Source organism: Nerophis ophidion, linkage group LG08, assembly GCF_033978795.1.
Source record: "Nerophis ophidion isolate RoL-2023_Sa linkage group LG08, RoL_Noph_v1.0, whole genome shotgun sequence".
NCBI classification, from domain to species: domain Eukaryota; kingdom Metazoa; phylum Chordata; class Actinopteri; order Syngnathiformes; family Syngnathidae; genus Nerophis; species Nerophis ophidion.
Genome location: NC_084618.1, coordinates 23,806,522 through 23,828,383, shown reverse-complemented (window position 1 = coordinate 23,828,383; position 21,862 = coordinate 23,806,522). Strand labels below are relative to the sequence as shown.

The window sequence follows — 21,862 nt, the reverse complement described above, 5'->3', positions numbered from 1 at the left end:
CAAAATTTGAAACATTCTCATGCATTTTAATCCATCCATCCGTTTCCTACCGCACCTGTTCACGAAATAAAGTTATTCAAAAGAATTAGAGACTTATTATACTCTAAAAATGTTGGTCTTACTTAAAAAATGCACACATTTGGTTGTATTCAGTGTTAAAAAATATGATATGGCTCTCAAGGAAATACATTTTAAAGTATTTGGCTTTCATGGCTCTCTCAGCCAAAAAGGTTCCCGACCTCTGCTGTAGGAGGACAACATGACACAAACCTCCCTAATTGCTATAAAGCACACTGTTTATATTAAACATGCTTCACTGATTCGAGCATTCGGCGAGCGCCGTTTTGTCACACTAATTTTGGCGGTCCTCGAACTCACCCTAGTTTGTTTGCATGCATAACTTTCTCCGACTTTCTAAGACGTGATTTATGCCACTTCTTTTTCTGTCTCATTTTGTCCACCAAACTTATAACGTTGCGCATGAATTCACAAAGGTGAGTTTTGTTGATGTTATTGACTAATGTGGAGTGCTAATCAGACATATTTGGTCACTGCATGACTGTAAGCTAATCGATGCTAACATGCTATTTAGGCTAGCTGTATGTACATATTGCATTACGATGCCTCATTTGTAGCTATATTTGAGCTCATTTAGTTTCCTTTAAGTCCTCACAATTCAATTTATATCTCATGACACACTATCTGTATGTAATATGGCTTTTAATTTTTTGCGGCTCAAGACGGATTTGTTTTTGTATTTTTGGTCCAATATGGCGCTTTCAACATTTTGGGTTGCCGACCCTTGCTCTAAAGGCTTAGTGGCCTATCTATTTCATCCAGTGATTTCATGCTTTTATTTGTTTCTGTTTTACGTAATTGTTTATCTAATGTGTGTCATGTTTTCATTTCTATTTTTTTTAATTATATATTCTAATTTTAAATTTTTTTTTTAATACTTTGTAGTACTTTGAGATTTTAACAAATGTAAAGTGCGTTACAAATGTAATTCATTACTATTATTATTATTATTATTACATGCGTGGACAGCACCTTTTAGCTCTTATTTCCAAAAGTGTGTACACTACTGAATTGAGGTCATATGGCAACATATGTGGACACTTATACTGCCATCTGGTGGTGTCAGAAGAGTATAACATACAATGGAATTTGGGGGGGGGGGGGGAAAGTGTAAAAATAAGAATTAGCATGTCACTAAACATGAAGTACACATTTGTGTACTTATGGACTAAGTACATCATATAAAAAGATGTTTCCTGGTTTTTATTGTAATTAGGGTCCAATAAGCCCAAATAGTAAATAGAAATAAAAAAAGCAAGTCACGTTTTACCATCCTTAACTGTCAAAGTTTCAAGTAAAAGTTACTTTTTAATGGTAGCGAACCTGTGTCACGTCGCTGCTGCAGCCGTTCATGAAAGGTGGAGGCACCGTTGCATTCTGGGGGAACTGGACACCCCGGGACTGCATGTGTTCCCGGTTTACTGGAATAAAAAAAAATAAAATAAAATCACAGTTTCGAAAATGTGCAGTTGTTTTAACAAAAATGTATGAATGTTACCTTTAAAACACAGCAAACAGAGTCAAGGTATTTCAAAATAAGAAGCCTCAACAAGTTCGGTTAGCACGTCAAAAACACAAACTATAGCTTGATTGTGGTCAAGTAACACAACCAAACGAAATATGAAACTTTCTAGTTAGGTAACTCAGTAAACACTACAAACGTGTGGATTTTGTATTGTTTAAACCTTGAATCAGCTTGTAGCAACATAGTTTAGCATGTTGAAAACAAAGAAAGTAGTTTTGTCCCATGGTCGCACAGCGACCTGAAATATGACATTTCAGAAACCAGCCGGTTATCTTAACACGCCATAAACACTGAAAACATGTGTGTTTAGTATTATTTAGGCTTCACACCATCTTGAATACAAAGCCTTAGCTTGTACAAGTTAGCTTAGCATTTCAGAAACCCAGTAAACACAGTAAACACTAGAAACGTGCCTGTTTTGTATTGTTTAAACCTTGAATCAGCTTGTAGCAACGTAACTTAGCATGTTGAAAACAAACAAAGTAGCTAAGTTTTATCCCCAGGTCTCACAACGACCGGAAATAGGACATTTCAGAAACAAGACAGTTAGCTTAACACACCATAAACACTGACAATGTGTGTGTTTAGTATTGTTTAAATCTAAGGCTTCACACCACCTTGAATACGAAGCCCTAGCTTGTAGCAAGTTAGCTTAGCATGTCAAAAACAAAAAATATACCTTGACTCGGTGGTCAAGTAACACAACCAACTGAAATATGAAACTTTCTAGTTAGGTTTACACAGTAAACACTACAAACGTGCGGGTTTTGTATTGTTTAAACCTCGAAACAGCTTGTAGCAACTTAGCTTAGCATGTTGAAAACAAACAAAGTAGCTAGGTTTTGTCCCCAGGTCTCACGACCAGAAATATGACATTTCAGAAACGAGCGGGTTCGCTTAACACGCCATAATCACAGATAACTTGTGTGTTTAGTATTGTTTATATCTAAGGTTTCACACCATCTTGAATAAGAATCCTTAGCTCAGCACGTCAAAAACACAAAATATAGCTTGACTTTGTGGTCAAGTAACACAACCAACTGAAATATGAAACTTTCTAGTTAGGTTAACACAGTAAACACTACAAACGTGCGGGTTTTGTATTGTTTAAACCTTGAATCAGCTTGTAGCAACTTAGCTTAGCATGTTGAAAACACACAAAGTAGCTAGGTTTTACACCCTAGGTCTCACAACGACCCAAAATATGACATTTCAGAAACGAGCGGGTTCGCTTAACACGCAATAAACACCGATAACTTGTGTGTTTAGTATTGTTTATATCTAAGGTTTCACACCATCTTGAATACGAATCCTTAGCTTGGCACGTCAAAAACACAAAATATAGCTTGACTTTGTGGTCAAGTAACACAACCAACTGAAATATGAAACTTTCTAGTTAGGTTAACACAGTAAACACTACCAACGTGCGGGTTTTGTATTGTTTAAACCTCGAATCAGCTTGTAGCAACTTAGCTTAGCATGTTGAAAACAAAAAGTAGCTACGTTTTGTCCCCAGGTCTCACAACGACCAGAAATATGACATTACAGAAATGAGCGGGTTCACTTAACACGCCATAAACACTGATAACTTGTGTGTTTAGTATTGTTTATATCTAAGGTTTCACACCATCTTGAATACGAATCCTTAGCTTAGCACGTCAAAAACACAAAATATAGCTTGACTTTGTGGTCAAGTAACACAACCAACTGAAATATGAAACTTTCTAATTAGGTTAACACAGTAAACACTACAAACGTGCGGGTTTTGTATTTTTTAAACCTCGAATCAGCTTGTAGCAACTTAGCTTAGCATGTTAAAAACTAAAAAGTAGCTATGTTTTATCCCAAGGTCGCTAAACAACCCAAAATATGACATTTCAGAAACAAGACAGTTAGCTTAACACACCATAAACACTTAAAACTTGTGTGTTTGGTATTGTTTAGATTTAAGGCTTCACACCATCTTGAATAGAAAGCCTTAGCTTGTAGCATGTTAGCTTAGCATGTCAAAAACACAAAACATAGCTAGACTTTTTGGTCAGGTAGCACAACCAACCAAAATATGAAACTTTTTAGTTAGGTTAACACAGTAAACACTACAAATTTGCGGGTTTTGTATCGTTTAAACCTTGAATCAGCTTGTAGCAACTTTGCTTAGCATGTTGAAAACAAACAAAGTAGCTAGGTTTTGTCCCAAAGTCGCACATTGACCCGAAATAAGACATTTCAGAAACGAGCCGGTTAGCTTAACACGCCATAAACACTGAAAACATGTGTGTTTAGTAATATTTAGGCTTCAGACCATCTTAATACGAAGCCTTAGCTTGTAGCAAGTTAGCTTAGCATGTCAGAAACACAAAATGTAGCTTGACTTTGTGGTCAGGTATCACAAATACCTAAAATATGAAACTTTCTAGTTAAGTTGACACAGTAAATACTAGAAATGTGTGTTTGTTGTATTGTTTAAACCTTGAATAAGCTCGTAGCAACTTAGGTTAGCATGTTGAAAACAAAGAAAGTAGCTAGGTTTTGTCCCAAGGTCGCACTACGACCCGAAATATGACATTTCAGAAACAAGACGGTTAACGTAACAAGCCATAAACACTGAAAACATGTGTGTTTAGTAATATTTAGGCTTCACACCATCTTGAATACGAAGCCTTAGCTTGTAGCAAGTTAGCTTAGCATTTTAAAAAGACAAAATATGGCTTGATTTTGTACACAACCACCCAAAATATGACATTTTCTAGTTAGGTTAACACAGTAAACACTAGAAATGTACTTGTTTTGTATCGTTTACATCTTAAATTAGCTTGTAGCGAGTTAGCTGACCATTTTGAATACCAATAAAAATAGCTAGGCTTTGTCGCCGGGTAGCACAACCACCTGAAATATGACAAACCAAACACGAGACGGTTAGCGTTACCACGCCATAAACACTAAAAACTTGTGAGTTTAGTACTGTTTAGTGAAAATGAAGCCTGAGCTTATAGCAAGTTAGCTTAGCATGTAGGAAAGGGTTAAGCCTATGGCATAGAATATCATTATTGGTTTAGCAACCTGCTGTCACTCACGGCCGCATCATACAAATGTACCGTACACACCCACAGCATGTCTACATACACAAAAATAATCCAGAGAAACAACCAACATTTTGTAGTCACGTTGTTGTTAGTCTAGGCCAGGGGTCACCAACCTTTTTGAAACCAAGAGCTATTCTTGGGTACTGATTAATACGAAGGGCTACCAGTTTGATACACACTTAAATAAATTGTATTTCTGTCTGTCATTGCGTCGTACATTTTTTTTCCTTTGAAGGAAGGTTTTTTTGTAGAGAATAAATGATGAAAAAAACACTTCATTGAACGGTTTAGAAGAGGAGAAAATACGAAAAAAATTAAAACTAAATTTTCAAACATTGTTTATCTTTAATTTCAACTCTTTAGAATTCAAAATTCTACCGAAAAAAAGAAGAGAAAAACTAGCTAATTCGAATCTTTTTGAAAAAATTTAAAAAAGAATTTATGGAACATCGTTAGTAGTTTTTCCTGATTAAGATTAATTTTAGAATTTTAAAGACATGTTTTAAATAGGTTAAAATCCAATCTGCATTTTGTTAGAATATATAACAAATTGGACCAAGCTATATTTCTAACAAAGACAAATCATTATTTCTTCTAGATTTTCCAGAAAAAACATTTTAAAAGAAATTCAAAAGACTTTGAAATAAGATTTAAATTTGATTCTACAGATTTTCTAGATTTGCCAGAATATTTTATTTGAATTTTAATCATAATAAAGTTGAAGAAATATTTCACAAATATTCTTCGTCGAAGAAACAGAAGCTAAAATTATATATATATATATATATATATATATATATAATTTTAATTTATGTATTATTCTTTACAATAAAGAAGATAAATGTACTTGAACATTGATTTAAATTGCCAGGAAAGAAGAGGAAGGAATTTAAAAGATAAAAAGGTATATGTGTTTAAAAATCCTAAAATCATTTTTAAGGTTGTATTTTTTCCTCTAAAATTGTCTTTCGGAAAGTTATAAAAAGCATAGTAAAAAAAAAAATTAATTCATTTAAACAAGTGAAGTCTATGTATTTAAAATATTTTCTTGTATTTTCAAATTCCATTTGAGTTTTGTCTCTCTTAGAATTAAAAATGTCGAGCAAAGCGAAACCAGCTTGCTAGTAAATAAATAAAATTTAAAAAATAGAGGCAGTTTACTGGTAAGTGCTGCTATTTGAGCTATTTTTAGAACAGGCTAGCGGGCTACTCATCTGGTCCTTACGAGCTACCTGGTGCCCACGGGCAGCGCGTTGGTGACCCCTGCTATAGGCTGTACCAGACCTGGGCAAATTAAGGCCCGTTAAGCTTTTCAATCTGGACCCCGGACATTCCCAAATAATTTTATTAGATCTTTAAGATTAAAAGTGTAGCTGCCATTATGATGTGTAGTGATGTTTTTAAATGACCCTAAGTCTTCAACTACAGTATGTAAATTATTTCAATAGTTGGAATCTGCGCTTGTGCATGACATACTAGTTACTATGGTAATCTAATTAGTTGGTATGGTAATCTACGTCACAGCAGGGATTTTCTTTAGTAAGTAAGTAAGTAAATGTTATTTGTAAAGCGCTTTTCACAGATACAATCACAAAGCGCTGTACAAAACATAGGTAAAGTAAATGTCAGAGTTATTTTGTGTCGAACCCCAAGATGCAGAGAAGGAGGGAGGCATTTTGCAGGAAAACATAGTTTAATTTAAAATACTACAACTAGAACAAACAAAGGGTACAAACAAAAAGCACGCACGTGGGCGGATATAACAAACTAAGGGCTATGAACAAACAAATCGGAAGCAGGAAACAAAAAACAGTAAGCTCCAAACATCTACCAAATATAGCTTACCGCTACGCTGCAATCACACGACCAGTAGGAATGACAAGTAGAAAATGACATTGACACGACAATACAATGATCCAGCAACTGACACAAGACAAAGCAGGTACAAATAGGAGCAGGCTGATTGGCAACAGGTGTGGCCAGGTGCCAATCAGCCGCAGCTGAGGAGGAACACAGCACTCAGGGAACAAGACAGGAAGCTGACAAAATAAGAGCACTAGACAGGAACTAAAGACAGGAGATACTAAACACAGAGGAAACAGACAAATGCAGAGGAAAAAACTAAAACATAGACAAACTGTCAGGGGAAAGCCTGACAGTAAAAACAACAATTAAATTTAAAACAACAGGGGCAACATCCTAAAAAGGATACAAAGTGGATTGAAAATGATAGTTAAAACGTGCATTAGCTAAAAGCTTTCCTAAAAAGAGAAGTTTTCAAATGAAAGTTTCAACATAGTCAGGATCACAAAGAGACTGGTGCAAATTGTTCCAGAGTCTGGGAATGCCAGATCTACACGGGTTTTAAAACGAGTTTTTGGGATCTTCAGAAGACCCTATGTTGTCAATATTCAGTGTTTTATCGTTCATAGATAATATTGTAAATGCCACATTCCGTGCATTCTGGGTGTCTCATTCAGTAAAAAATGTTTTAAATTCCGTTCCGTTTTTTAAGGCGGTCCATCATAACGTTTTTAGCATTCAATCAGAGATTATTGTGAGGTATTGTATTAGTGATCCTAAAAATCAGATTTACTGAACCCCAGACACATGTTTTTCTCTAATATTGGCTTTCAAGTCAAAATAATTGCCCAGGAGTAATGTAAAACGTACACATACAAATTAGTTATACTTGTTGCCAGCTAATGATAGCGTTTTGGCAAAGTTTAGCACTATCACAGTCACTGACTGTATAGTCCAGGCCTAGGCAATTATTTTGACTTGAGGGCCAAAATTAGCGAAAAAAATGTGTCTGGATTTTTATAAACACTAATACAGGATGCCACCCGGACGCCTCCCGAGGGAGGTGTTCAGGTCACGTCCAACCGCTAGGAGCCCATGGGGAAGACCCAGGACACGTTGGGAAGACTATGTCTCCCGGCTGGCCTGGGAACGCCTCGGGATCCCTCGGGAAGAGCCAGACGAAGTGGCTGGGGAGAGGGAAGTGTGGGCTTCCCTGCTTAGGCTGTTACCCCCGCGACCCGACCTCGAATAAGCGGAAGAAGATGAATGGATGGATGGATAATACAAAACCTCACAATAATGTCTAATTGAATGCTAAAAACATTATGAGTCATATTGCCATCATAGTGTAGTTTACACGTATTTCTTATGATTGACCGCCATCTACTGTTCGCACTTATCATTACACCATGTAGCAAATAAAATAGTGTGGAGCGGGGCGTGGCCTGCAGCGAAGCGGGGTGCACCAGGACTGGCCTCGTAGTCAGCGAGAGGTGCGTAGAAGGCCCACCTGGGCCTTGTTTTCTAAACACCTGTCACTCTGTTAAAGCAGCAAACCGGGAGGAGAGAGGTGGGACCTGGAGCAAGAGCGCGAGCGAGAGACCAACAGACTACTGCCGAAGACCAACCTGAGAACACTATTCGAAAAATAAAACTGTTTTCCGTTCGGGCTCCAGTATTCTGGAATGCCCTCCCGGAAAGAGTTCGAGATGCTACCTCAGTAGAAGCATTTAAGTCTCACCTTAAAACTCATTTGTATACTCTAGCCTTTAAATAGACCTCCTTTTTAGACCAGTTGATCTGCCGCTTCTTTTCTTTTTCTCCTCTGTCCGGTCCAATGACCATGGATGAAGTACTGGCTGTCCAGAGTCGAGACCCAGGATGGACCGCTCGTAGAGACCCAGGATGGACCGCTCGCCTGTGTATCGGTTGGGGACATCTCTACGCTGCTGACCCGCCTCCGCTTGGGATGGTTTCCTGTGGACGGGACTCTCGCTGCTGTCTTGGATCCGCTTTGAACTGAACTCTCGCGGCTATGTTGGAGCCACTATGGATTGAACTTTCACAGTATCGTGTTAGACCCGCTCGACATCCATTGCTTTCGGTCCCCCAGAGGGTGGGGGTTGCCCACATTTGAGGTCCTCTCCAAAGTTTCTCATAGTCAGCATTGTCACTGGCGTCCCACTGGGTGTGAATTCTCCCTGCCCACTGGGAGTGAGTTTTTCTTGCCCTTATGTGGGTTCTTCCGAGGATGTCGTAGTCGTAGTGGTTTGTGACATTTGTGATTTAGGGCTATATAAATAAACATTGATTGATTGATTGATTGATTGATTGATGGTATTTTAAACCATGACACGGGCTCGTCTGGAGATGCTTGGTGGTCAAGAGGACCCATTGGAACAGAGAGTTTCCACTAATAGCTTCGAAGTGGGTAAGCTCAACCAAACTTATTTCTTACATTAGGCGCACCGGGTTACTGTTGAGTTCTGAAAAAATAAAATAAAAAAAGATTTTAAGTTCGCTTTATAGTCCGGAAAATATGGTATGTATCGTTGCATTTGAAACAATTGTATTGATGATAATAGAGGTAATTATTGTTAATATTCATTGTCAATAGTGTTATTTCTATGGGTGTTTGTATTGCTCCATTTGTAGTGATTTCATGTTCATTGTCATGTTATTTACTTCACCAACTGCTTCTCTGCTATCACTTTTACTATCATATTTGTACATATCCTATTTGCTGATGTTGTCCTGTTGTTGTCTTTGTCTTATCCCCCTCGACGAAACCTCATCGAGCTGGATGCAATCTTACTTGGAGGGGAGGAAACAGGTGGTAGAGGTGAACGGCACCATGTCCCCTCCCCTCTCAGTAAGCTGTGGAGTCCCCCAAGGCAGTATACTAGGACCTTTACTGTTCCTAATATACGTAAATGACATGCCATCAGCATGCCACTGTGAATTGTTCCTGTTTGCGGATGACTCGGCCCTGCTGGTATCCGGCAAGGACAAGTCACAGGTGGAACAAATCCTTAGTGCTGAACTCCTTAATATTTGCACCTGGCTCGCTGACAACAAGCTATCCATACACTTAGGTCAAACGGAATCCATCCTATTTGGGTCCCATATCAAACTTAAGAAGGTCAGTGACTTCACTATAAAAGTGGGTGACATTGTTATCACCAGGAAGGATGAGATCACCTACCTAGGTTCCATTCTAGAGGCTAATCTTTCCTGTGATAAAATGGCAACCAAGGTGATCAAAAAGGTCAACCAAAGAACGAGATTCCTCTACAGAATCTCCTCTCTGGTCAACAAAAGCACCTTGAGGATTCTAGCGGGAACTCTCATTCAACCCTTCTTCGATTACGCTTGCACCTCCTGGTACCCCAGCACCTCCAAAACCCTCAAATCTAGACTCCAAACATCCCAGAATAAGCTAGTCCGGTTACTTTTAGACCTTCACCTCAATCCAACCCACTTCTCCAAAGTGGGCTGGCTCAGGGTGGAGGACAGAGTAAAACAACTTGCACTGAGCCTAGTCTATAAAATCCGCTACACCTCCTTGATACCGAAGTACATGTCAAACTACTTCCTTAACGTAAATGACCGCCATAACCACAACACCAGGGGGAGCTCCACAAACCACGCTAAACCCAGATTCCGATCTAACAAAGGTCTTAACTCATTCTCTTTCTATGCCACATCAATGTGGAATGCACTCCCAACAGGTATAAAAGTAAGTGCATCGCAATCCTCCTTCAAAACCGCTCTAAAACAACACCTCCAGGCAACTTCAACACTTTACTAATACCCTCCTCCATTCACATCCCATCTCCCCGGATTATAAACAACTCAAATGTACTTCTAATGTATATACTTGTTCTTATGCTATGTGAACTCACTATGTTCTCTGCTGGCTGTACATATCCTACTAAATAAGACCTACACTGTTTCAATGTCCACAATTCTCTGTTGATGCAATTGTTGATGACTGAAGTATTGATATCAACCAAAGCTCCTCATCCCACCCCCCGGATTGTAAATAATGTAAATAATTCAATGTATATACTCTGATGATTAACTTGTGTGATGACTGTATTATGTTGATAGTATATATTTGTACCATGAATTGATTAACGTGGACCCCGACTTAAACAAGTTGAAAAACGTATTCGGGTGTTACCATTTAGTGGTCAATTGTACGGAATATGTACTCGACTGTGCAATCTACTAATAAAAGTATTAATAAAAAAAAAAACCTCTTGTCCCTGCAATTTCGCCCTCCATCTTCCTTTTTTTTCTTCTTTCTATCCCCTCCTACTGCGGTTCGGCTGCACCAAACATTATCTTAAATCCATTTAATGAAGTCAAATGCGAATAAGGCAACAAGAGAAGTATTCCGCACTTCTGTTTTGTTAAGTAAATCTATACAGCCGATATAGGCAACTACATCAAGTATAGGGTTTTCCACAGTGGCTAGACAGGACAAAAAATAAATAAAAAGGAAAAGGACGCTGTATAATGCTTACAACACTTTCATAAGTTAGCGCCCTCTAGCCAGTTGAGTAAGGTCACCAAACAGTCACTTTAAACACTTAAAACTTCTCTGTCTTGAATTTAAAACCTCAGCTTGTAAGAGTTTAGCATGTCATAAACACAGGAAACAGCTGGCATATAATGGAAGCTATCATATCGTACCCAAAAATGTAAACCAACTTGAATAAAGGGTCCCACACCCTTGCTGAACGTGAAGCCTCAGCTTGTAGAATTTTAGCGTAGCATGTCGTAAACACAGGAAACAGTTAGCCTTTGTCACAAATAGGTAGCAGCCATCCAAAGGAAAACACTTCCGATAATAACCAGTAAGCACACCACAAAGAGCTGGAAAATTTTAGATTTTGACGAATACATTTTTACAACCATCTTGAATTTGAATTATTAGCTTGTAGAATTTTAGCCTAGCATTTCATAAACACAGGAAACAGTTAGCCTTTGTCGCAAATAGGTAGCAGCCATCCAGAGGAAAACACTTCGGATAATAACCAGTTAACACACCACAAAAAGCTGGAAAATTTTAGATTTTGACAAATACATTCTTACAACCGTCTTGAATTTGAAGCATTAGCTTGTAAAATTTTAGCCTAGCATGTCATAAACACAGGAAACAGTTAGCCTTTGTCGCAATTAGGTAACAGCCATCCAGAGGAAAACACTTCGGATAATAACCGGTTAACACACCACAAAGAGCTGGAAAATTTTTGATTTTGACGAATAAATTGTGACAACAATCTTGAATTGGAAGCATTAGCTTGTAGAATTTTAGCATAGCATGTCATAAGCACAGAAAACAGTTAGCCTTTGTCGCAATTGGGTAACAGCCATCCAGAGGAAAACACTTCGGATAATAACCGGTTAACACACCACAAAGAGCTGGAACATTTTTGATTTTGACGAACAAATTGTGACAACCATCTTGAATTTGAAGCATTAGCTTGTAGAATTTTAGCATAGCATGTCATAAGCACAGGAAACAGTTAGCCTTTGTCGCAATTAGGTAACAGCCATCCAGAGGAAAACACTTCGGATAATAACCGGTTAACACACCACAAAGAGCTGGAAAATGTTTGATTTTGACGAATAAATTGTGACAACCATCTTGAATTTGAAGCATTAGCTTGTAGAATTTTAGCATAGCATGTCATAAGCACAGGAAACAGTTAGCCTTTGTCGCAATTAGGTAACAGCCATCCAGAGGAAAACACTTCGGATAATAACCGGTTAACACACCACAAAGAGCTGGAAAATGTTTGATTTTGACGAATAAATTGTGACAACCATCTTGAATTTGAAGCATTAGCTTGTAGAATTTTAGCCTAGCATGTCATAAACACAGGAAACAGTTAGCCTTTGTCGCAATTGGGTAACAGCCATCCAGAGGAAAACACTTCGGATAATAACCGGTTAACACACCACAAAGAGCTGGAAAATGTTTGATTTTGACGAATAAATTGTGACAACCTACTTGAATTTGAAGCATTAGCTTGTAGAATTTTATCATAGCATGTCATAAACACAGGAAACAGTTAGCCTTTGTCGCAATTAGGTAACAGCCATCCAGAAGAAAACACTTCGGATAATAACCGGTTAACACACTACAAAGAGCTGGAATATTTTTGATTTTGACGAATAAATTGTGACAACCATCTTGAATTTGAAGCATTAACTTGTAGAATTTTAGCATAGCATGTTATAAGCACAAGAAAAAGCTAAGTTTTGTCACAAGGTAACACAACTATCCAAAGAAAAATGCTTCAGGTAGCAGCCAGTTAAACACACCACAAATTGCTGAAAAATGTTACATTTCACATAAAGAATTTTGACAACCATCTTGAATTTGATAAATCAGCGTGTAGAATTTTAGCGTAGCATGTCATAAACACAGGAAAAAGCTTGGCTTTGTCACAAGGTAACACTACCATCCAGAGGAAAATGTTTCAGATAAGAGACAATTAACACACCACACAATCTGGAAAATGTTACATTTTGACACACATGTGACAACTTTCTTGAATTTGAAGCATTAGCTTGTAGAATTTTAGCATAGCATGTCATAAACACAGGAAAAAGTTTGGCTTTGTCACAAGGTAACAGCCATTCAACGTTTCAGATAATAGCCAATTAACACACCGCAAGGAGTTAGAACATTTTACATTTTAACAAATATATTTTGACAACCATGATATATTTGATGAATGAGCGCGTAGAATTTTAGCGTAGCATGTCATAAACACATAGAAAGCTAGGTTTTGTCGAAAGGTAATGCAACCGTCCAAATGAAAATATTTCTGATAAGAGGCAATTAACACACCACAAAATTAGGAAAATTTTACATGTTGGCACATTGTGACTATTTTCTTGAATTTGAGGCATTAGCGTGTAGAATTTTAGCAAAGCATGTCATAAACACAGGAAACAGCTAGGCTTTGTCACAAGGTAACAGCCATTCAACGTTTCAGATAATAGCCAATTAACACACCGCAAGGAGTTGCAAAATTTTACATTTTAACAAATATATTTTGACAACCATCTTATATTTGATGAATGAGCTTGTAGAATTTTAGCATAGCATGTCATAAACACAGGAAAAAGCTAAGTTTTGTCGAAAGGTAACACAACCGTCCAAAGAAAAATACTTCAGATAATCTGGAAAATGTTACATTCTGACAAATTGTGACAACCATCTTGAATTTAAAGCATTAGCTTGTAAAATTTTAGCGTAGCATGTCATAAACACAGGACAAAAGCTAGGCTTTGTCAAAAAGTAACGCAAAGGAAAATGTTTCAGATAACAGCCAATTAACACACCACAATAGCTGAAAAAGTCTAAATTTTTGACTGACGGTGTCACATCCATCTTGAATTTGAAGAATTAGCTTGTAGAATTTTAGCGTAGCATGTCATAAAAACAGGAAAAAGCTAGGCTTTAGCACAAGGTACCACAACCATCCAAAGGAAAATATTTCAGATGAGACCCATTTAACACACCACACAATCTGGAAAATTTTACATTCTGAAAAATTGTGACAACCATGTTGAATTTGAAGCATTAACTTGTAAAATTTTAGCGTAGCATGTCATAAACACAGGAAAAAGCTAGGTTTTGTCACACAGTAACAGCCATTCAACATTTCAGATAATTGCCAATTAACACACCGCAAGGAGTTGAAAAATTTAACATTTTAACAAATATATTTTGACAAGCATCTTATATTTGATGAATGAGCGCGTAGAATTTTAGCGTAGCATGTCATAAACATAAAAAAAGCTAGGTTTTGTCGAAAGGTAACGCAACCATCCAAAGGAAAATATTTCAGATAAGAGGCAATTAACACACCACAAAATTAGGAAAATTTTATATGTTGACACATTGTGACAACTTTTGTGAATTTGAAGCATTAGCTTGTAGAATTTTAGCGTAGCATGTCATAAACACAGGAAAAAGTTAGGCTTTGTCACAAGGTAACAACCATCCAAAGGAAAATGTTTCAGATAAGAGGCAATTAACACCACAAAATCTGGAAAATGTTATATTTTGACAAATTGTGACAAACATCTTGAATTTGAAGCATTAGCTGGTAGAATTTTAGCGTAGCATGTCATAAACACAGGAAAAAGCTAGGCTTTGTCACAAGGTAACAACCATCCAAAGGAAAATGTTTCAGATAAGAGGCAATTAACACACCACAAAATCTGGAAACTATTATATTTTGACACATTGTGACAACCTTCTTGAATTTGAAGCATTAGCTTGTAAAATTTTAGCGTAGTATGTCATAAACACAGGAAACAGCTAGGTTTTGTCACAAGGTAAAGCCCTTCAAATGGAAATGTTTCAGATAAGAGGCAATTAACACACCACAAAATCTGGAAAATTTTATATTTTGACATATTGTGACAACCTTCTTGAATTTGAAGCATTAGGTTGTAGAATTTTAGCGTAGCATGTCATAAACACAGGAAAAAGCTAGGCTTTGTCACAAGGTAACAACCATCCAAAGGAAAATGTTTCAGATAAGAGGCAATTAACACACCACAAAATCTGGAAACTATTATATTTTGACACATTGTGACAACCTTCTTGAATTTGAAGCATTTGCTTGTAAAATTTTAGCGTGGTATGTCATAAACACAGGAAACAGCTAGGCTTTGTCACAAGGTAAAGCCCTTCAAATGGAAATGTTTCAGATAAGAGGCAATTAACACACCACAAAATCTGGAACATTTTATATTTTGACACATTGTGACAACCTTCTTGAATTTGAAGCATTAGGTTGTAGAATTTTAGCGTTGCATGTCATAAACACAGGAAAAAGCTAGGCTTTGTCACAAGGTACCACAACCATCCAAAGGAAAATATTTCAGATAAGAGACAAATAACACACCAACAAATCAGGAAAATTTTACATTCTGACAAATTGTGACAACCATGTTGAATTTGAAGCATTAACTTGTAAAATTTTAGCGTGGCATGTCATAAACACAGGAAACAGCTAGGCTTTGTCACAAGATAACAGCCATCCAAAGGGAAATACTGCCTGTAGCAGTCAGTTAACACACCACAAAATGCTGAAAAATTTTAGATTTCACCTAAAGAATTTTGTCAACCATCTTGAATTTGATGAATCAGCGTGTAGAATTTTAGCGTCGCACGTCATAAACACAGGAAACAGCTCGGCTTTGAGCGCACAGATTATGTTTAGAGTAGAAAATGAGCTCCCTTGATGAGATGAACCGCTTTCTGCTCTCATGAAGGGAAATCCTGGGCACCGGGAAGGCATTTCCTCTTTATTGTACCCGCTCTCGCACACACCCGCGAACCGGTTGACCTGAAGTGTTTGTACTCATCCCCTGCCCGTCTGCGAGACACATGGTTGAAATCTCTCCGATCAGTCAACGTCGACCACGTTTGACAGAATAATTTGACTTCAGTGAGCCGCGCTTGTGAAGAACGCTCTAGACGTTCCAGGTCCGCAAGAGACGCTTCCAGGCACGGATGAGGAATTTTTAGCTTTGACGCGAGCTCGGGAAAAAGCAATCCTTTTTTTTTTTTTTTTTTTACAAGTAGAAAATCTGAAAGACCGTAACCGAGGCGACGGCCCAAACATCCCTCTAACTCCTCACGGACAACTTTTACTGGTGCTTTTTTTGCGAGAGCTTGTTAAAGCGAGTGCTCAACTTTTTTGACTGACGGACGGAAGGGAGGACGGGGAACGGGTCGGACCCCATTCCTGAACGGACTCATGCGTCAAGGCTGCAACCAGACCTGCAACAAAATACCTTTTGTTTCAATAAAGCGCAAAAGTATTGATTACTACCGTAACCGCAAGTTGGTCGTAGTGGTAAAACAAGGACTTAAAACGTGTTTGCAACCCAAAATAATGAAAGAGCCATAGTGGACAAAAAATAAAACCGTCTGGAGCCACAAAAAATTAAAAAATATCTATTTAAAGGCCTAATGAAACCCACTACTACCGACCACGCAGTCTGATAGTTTATATATCAATGATGAAATATTAACATTGCAACACATGCCAATATGGTCTTTTTAGTTTACTAAATTGCAATTTTAAAATTTCACGCGAAGTATCCTGCTGAAAACGTCGCGGTATGACGTCACGGATTGTAGCGGACATTTTGTTCCAGCTCGATCCTATCTATAAGTCGTCTGCTTTAATCGCATAATTACACAGTATTCTAAACATCTGTGTTGCTGGATCTTTTGGCAATTTGTTTAATTAATAATGGAGACGTCAAAGAAGAAAGATGTAGGTGGGAAGCGGTGTATTGCAACACAAATAATAATGATAATAATAATGGATTACATTTATATCGCGTTTTTCTATTGTTGGATACTCAAAGCGCTCACAGAGAAGTTGGAACCCATCATTCATCCACACCTGGTGGTGGTAAGCTACATCTGTAGCCACAGCTGCCCTGGGGTAGACTGATAGAAGCGTGGCTGCTAGTTTGCGCCTACGGCCCCTCCGACCACCACCAATCATTCATTCATCATTCATCATTCATTCACCAGTGAGCGGCATCGGGGGCAAGGGTGAAGTGTCCTGCCCAAGGACACAACGGCAGCGCTTTTTTGGATGTCAATAGGTGGGAAGCGAACCTGCAACCCTCAGGTTTCTGGCACGGCCGCTCTACCCACTATGCCATGCCGCCCCAAACACAGCCGGGGTTTCCTTGTTTACGTTCCCGAAAGATGACGGTGAAGCTTTACTTTGGAACAGAGCGAACATGGTTCCCTACCGCATGTCAACCGGCAGGTTTCGGTGAGGAAATTGTGGTAATAAGTCGGCTCTTACCGTCGACATTAGCGGAGCTTGCGTCGTTCCTCGTGCACCTGTCAAAAAGGCAGCTGGGGACTCTTTTGCATCCTCCGACCGGCCGCCCCTGAACGTGGGATGCTTCCACCGTGGAGGAGGGGGGAAAAAAAGCTCAGCCCTGTTGCGATCCTTGACTTGGATCTTCACATGTTGTTTATTTTTCCATCTTTGTTTCATTCTCCGTCTGACCGGTTTATTTCCTGTTTAGTCTGTCACCATGGTAGCTCATTAGTTCACCTGCCCCTTGTTATCTACGCACACCTGTTTCTTCTAATCACCTCCCTTATTTAAACTCGCCCCTTTTCGTTATTCATTCTCGGATCCTAATTTGCCTACGTGCAACCGTGACGACTCTCATCCTTCTACTGTATGTATTTTCTCGCTAGCTCTCACGCTATGCCACTTGTTTATTCCAGTTTTCATATGGACGATTTGTTTTCTCGTCTGTGCTCTCGAGCCAAGTTTTAGTCTCCCAGTGTTTTATCCTAGCTTTCACGCTAGCGTCTTTTGTTTGCCTTCTCTTCACACCAGTGTTTTTGTTCCTAGCCTTTTTATTATTTAATAAATCCATTTATATCTTACCTCTGCTGTGTTCTGCTTCGACGCATCCTTGGAAGAACCACACCGGCATTACCATGCCGAAGAAGAGTCCTCACAAGCCCGGCCCCAACGGCTGCCTTCACTACGCCTCGTCGAGACACGTGGTTTCCCTCAGAGACACTGGCGGTCACAACACCCGTGGCCACACCCCTCCGACTTTCAGGTACGACCATATAATCTCACTAAAACACTAGTAACACAATAAGCAGATATGGGATTTTCCAGAATTATCCTAGTAAATGTGTCTAATAACATCTGAATTGCTCCCACTGCCCTCGTCTTTTTTTTTCTTTTTTTTCTAGTCCTTCACTCTAACTATCCTCATCCATGAATCTTTCATCCTCGCTCCAATTAATGGGGAAATCGTCGCTTTCTCGGTCCGAATCGCTCTCGCTGCTGGTGGCCATGATTGTAAACAATGTGAGGATGTGAGGAGCTCCACAACCCGTGACGTCACGCGCGCATCGTCTACTACTTCCGGTACAGGCAAGGCTTTTTTATTAGCGACGAAAAGTGGCAAACTTTATGGTCAATGTTCTCTACTAAATCCTTTCAGCAAAAGTATGGCAATACCGCGAAATGATCAAGTATGACACATAGAATGGACCTGCTATCCCCGTTTAAATAAGAAAATCTCATTTCAGTAGGCCTTTAAGTGTTATAATGAAGGCAAAACATGACGTAAGTGTCTATATTAGCCTACTATCAGAATGACTGTGTCGCAGGCTGACACAAATCTTCGTTGACAGAAATGTTGAAATACAATATTTTTTCTACCCATTTTTGCAACATTAGAAAACATTAGTAAAACAGAGGCTTCTCAGAGGTTGAGATAACGTTTAGATGTTACTGGCTTCAAATGGCCAATGGTCCAAGTTAAAGAAAATGACGGGCTGTCTTCTTCGAATGGATGTATAACAATCTATGCAAGCTGAAATGCAGGCAATATTACATATAGATAGATATCGAACCTGGAACCCTCAAGTTGCTGGCATGGCCACTCTACCAACCGAGCTATACCGCCCTTATATTTACATATGCAGTAACATTTAACATGTTTCTATCTACACTTCTGTTAAAATGTAATAACCACTTATTCTTTTGTTATTTGGATACCTTACATTAGTTTTGGCCGATACTACAAATTGGTCATACAGTTGTGATCAAAATTATTCAACCCCCACACAATTTTGGTGTTTTAGCAAGTTGGACATTTATTCCGTATTTTGTTTATAGTCATATCAAATAAAGATGCATTAAATAGACAAATGCAACTTGAATTACAACATTATATTTTGTACATACCAAACAGTGTCATTTCTCTTAATATCTTATTGACAAAAATATTCAACCCCTTGAAGATCATAACTCTTAAGAACAGAATTTGAATAAGGTCTTTTCAATCAGGTGTTGAAAACACCTGTAGATGTGATTAGAACCATAACGAGCAACAATTAAACTGATCGAAAAAGACTGTTACGCTCAGCTTCTTGTAGATGGTCAATGGTGTATTTGCAACATGGTGAAGTCAAGGGAGTGGTCAAAGAAGTCAAGAGAGGAGGTAATTTCTCTTCATAAGAAATGATATTGATATAAGAAAATAGCAAAGACATTACACATTCCAAGAGACACAGTTGGGAGCATAATTCGCAAGTTTAAAGCTAAAGGCACAGTGGAAACACTACCTAGGCGTGGTAGAAAGAGGATGCTGTGTGCAACTGCTGTCCGGTTTTTGAAGCGTACATTGGTGAAAAACCCCCGGGTAACAGCTGAGGAACTACAACAGGACATTGCAGAGGGGGGAACGCAGGTTTCGTCACAGACAATCAGGCGGGCACTACGAGATGAAAGCCTCCATGCCAGAACTCCCAGGCGCACCCCACTTCTGACTACCAGGCACAAGTAAAATAGACTCCAGTATGCCAAAAATCATCTGGACAAACCCCAAACGTTTTGGGAAACTGTTCTATGGAGTGATGAGACAAAAGTGGAACTCTTATGGCCTATGAATCAACGTTATGTCTGGTGGAGAAAAAATGAAGCTTACAAAGAGAAGAACACCTTGCCTACTGTTAAGCATGGTGGGGGGTCAATCATGCCCTGGGGCTGTTTCTCTGCCTCAGGTACCGGGAATCTCCAGCGCGTTCAAGGCATTATGAATTCTATTCCCTACCAGGATATATTAGCTGCAAATGTCATGAAGTCAGTGACGAAGCTGAGGCTTGGGAGACGTTGGACCTTCCAACAGGACAACGATCCCAAGCATACCTCCAAATCAACATCAGAGTGGTTGCAGAAGAAGGGCTGGAAGACTCTGGAGTGGCCTTCACAGTCGCCAGACCTAAATCCTATAGAAAAGCTGTGGTTGGACTTGAAGAAGGCAGTTGCAGCACGCAAGCCCAAGAATATGAATGAACTAGAGGCCTTTGCCCAAGAGGAATGGACTAAAATACCTGTAGATGGTTGCAAGAAGCTCGTGTCCGGTTATGTATCACGTTTGAAGGATGTCATTACTGCCAAAGGGTGTTCTACTAAGTACTAAAGATGCATTTAACTAGGGGGTTGAATCATTTTGTCAATGAGATTTTAAGAAAAATGTCCTTTTTTGGTATTTTGTAAAATACAGTGTTACAATTTAAGTTGCATTTGTCTATTTGACACATCTTTATTTGATATAACTATAAACAAAATATGGAATAAATCTCCAACTTGCTAAAACACCAAAATTGTGTGGGGGTTGAATAATTTTGATCACAACTGTACATTAAATAGACAGAGGACATTGGAAATTAAATGAGCTCAAATATACATACAAGTGAGGCATAATGATGCAATATGTACATAAAGCTATCCTAAATAGCATGTTAGCATTGATTAGCTTGTAGTCATGCACTGACCACATAAGCCTATGTAGCACTCCACACAAGTCAAAAACATCAACAAAGCTCATATTTGTGCATTCATACACAGCATAAATAGTTTGGTGGACAAAATGGGACAAAGAAAGAGTGGCGTAAAACGAGAAAGTAGTACATGCAAACAAACCGCCAAAATTAGTAGGACAAAACGGCACTCGCCAAATACTCTCATCAGAATAGCATGTTTAATAGAAATAGCGGGATTGTCCTCTAGAGACACCCTATCTTTTTCTATTTTCATACCTTTTTGAAAAGCTCCAGGGAGCCACAGGTTCAAGACTTAAAAGGACATACCACATGAAGACCGGGGCTGCTCTTCTTCTTCATCATCATCACAGATGACTCGATGCTCTTCAAAAACCTAAAACCACTTTTTTTTTTAAATTCAAGTTTCCTTAATAATAATGATAATAATGCACAACAACTCACCTGAGAGGTGTCCACCGGAACCGTCTCCTGCCCTGTCAGCTCCTCGCCAACTCCTGAGCGAAAAAAAATCTAAATATTTCACCCCAGAACGTGACTTACTCGCTAACCAACACACTCCTCCTCCTGTCTTCTGTTTTCGATCCAGAAAGGGGAAAGAACACGTCCTCCCCCCACCGGGAGGGCTCGGAGGAGACGATTGGCGCAGTCCAGACAGAACGAAGGTCAATACGGAGGCACACTTCCTGCTCGGGCTCTTTTAGTCAATAGAGCCATCTGGCATCGCTATGGAAACCGAGAACAGCGGCTCCAGGTGATGAAAAGATGACGGGTCACAGTGTGCTAAAATCTTGTAGTCTTTTATTAAAGTCTGTCTAAAATTGTTTTGAAATCCCTTTTTTTTTTGTGCAAACTTTGTGAAAACTGAAATCTACGTAAGATTAAATATCTCAAATAAGGGTGATATTTGCTGATTTTCTGTCTGATTAGATCATTCTTCTCACTAAGCAGAGTGTTTTACTTGTTTTAAGT

General features: G+C 38.8%; 1 protein-coding gene and 1 long non-coding RNA gene across 6 annotated transcripts in view; one reads left to right on the top strand and one right to left on the bottom strand.

Annotated features, from left to right (window-relative positions):
* Nucleotides 1–21,862, bottom strand: part of arhgef28a (Rho guanine nucleotide exchange factor (GEF) 28a) — a 161,980-nt gene that overhangs the window by 113,773 nt on the left and 26,345 nt on the right. For all 5 annotated transcript variants that reach the window (XM_061908051.1, XM_061908054.1, XM_061908053.1 and 2 more), the window contains exons 4-6: nt 21,335–21,387; nt 21,200–21,266; nt 1,402–1,499 (exon numbers count right to left, since the gene is read on the bottom strand). In XM_061908051.1, the coding sequence (XP_061764035.1) occupies nt 1,402–1,499; nt 21,200–21,266; nt 21,335–21,387 (218 nt within the window). The remainder of the gene's footprint in view (nt 1–1,401; nt 1,500–21,199; nt 21,267–21,334; nt 21,388–21,862) is intronic.
* On the top strand, nt 15,915–21,714 carry LOC133557530 (uncharacterized). The gene is made up of 2 exons (XR_009807787.1): nt 15,915–18,150; nt 21,480–21,714. It is a non-coding gene; the product is annotated as an uncharacterized LOC133557530 (long non-coding RNA).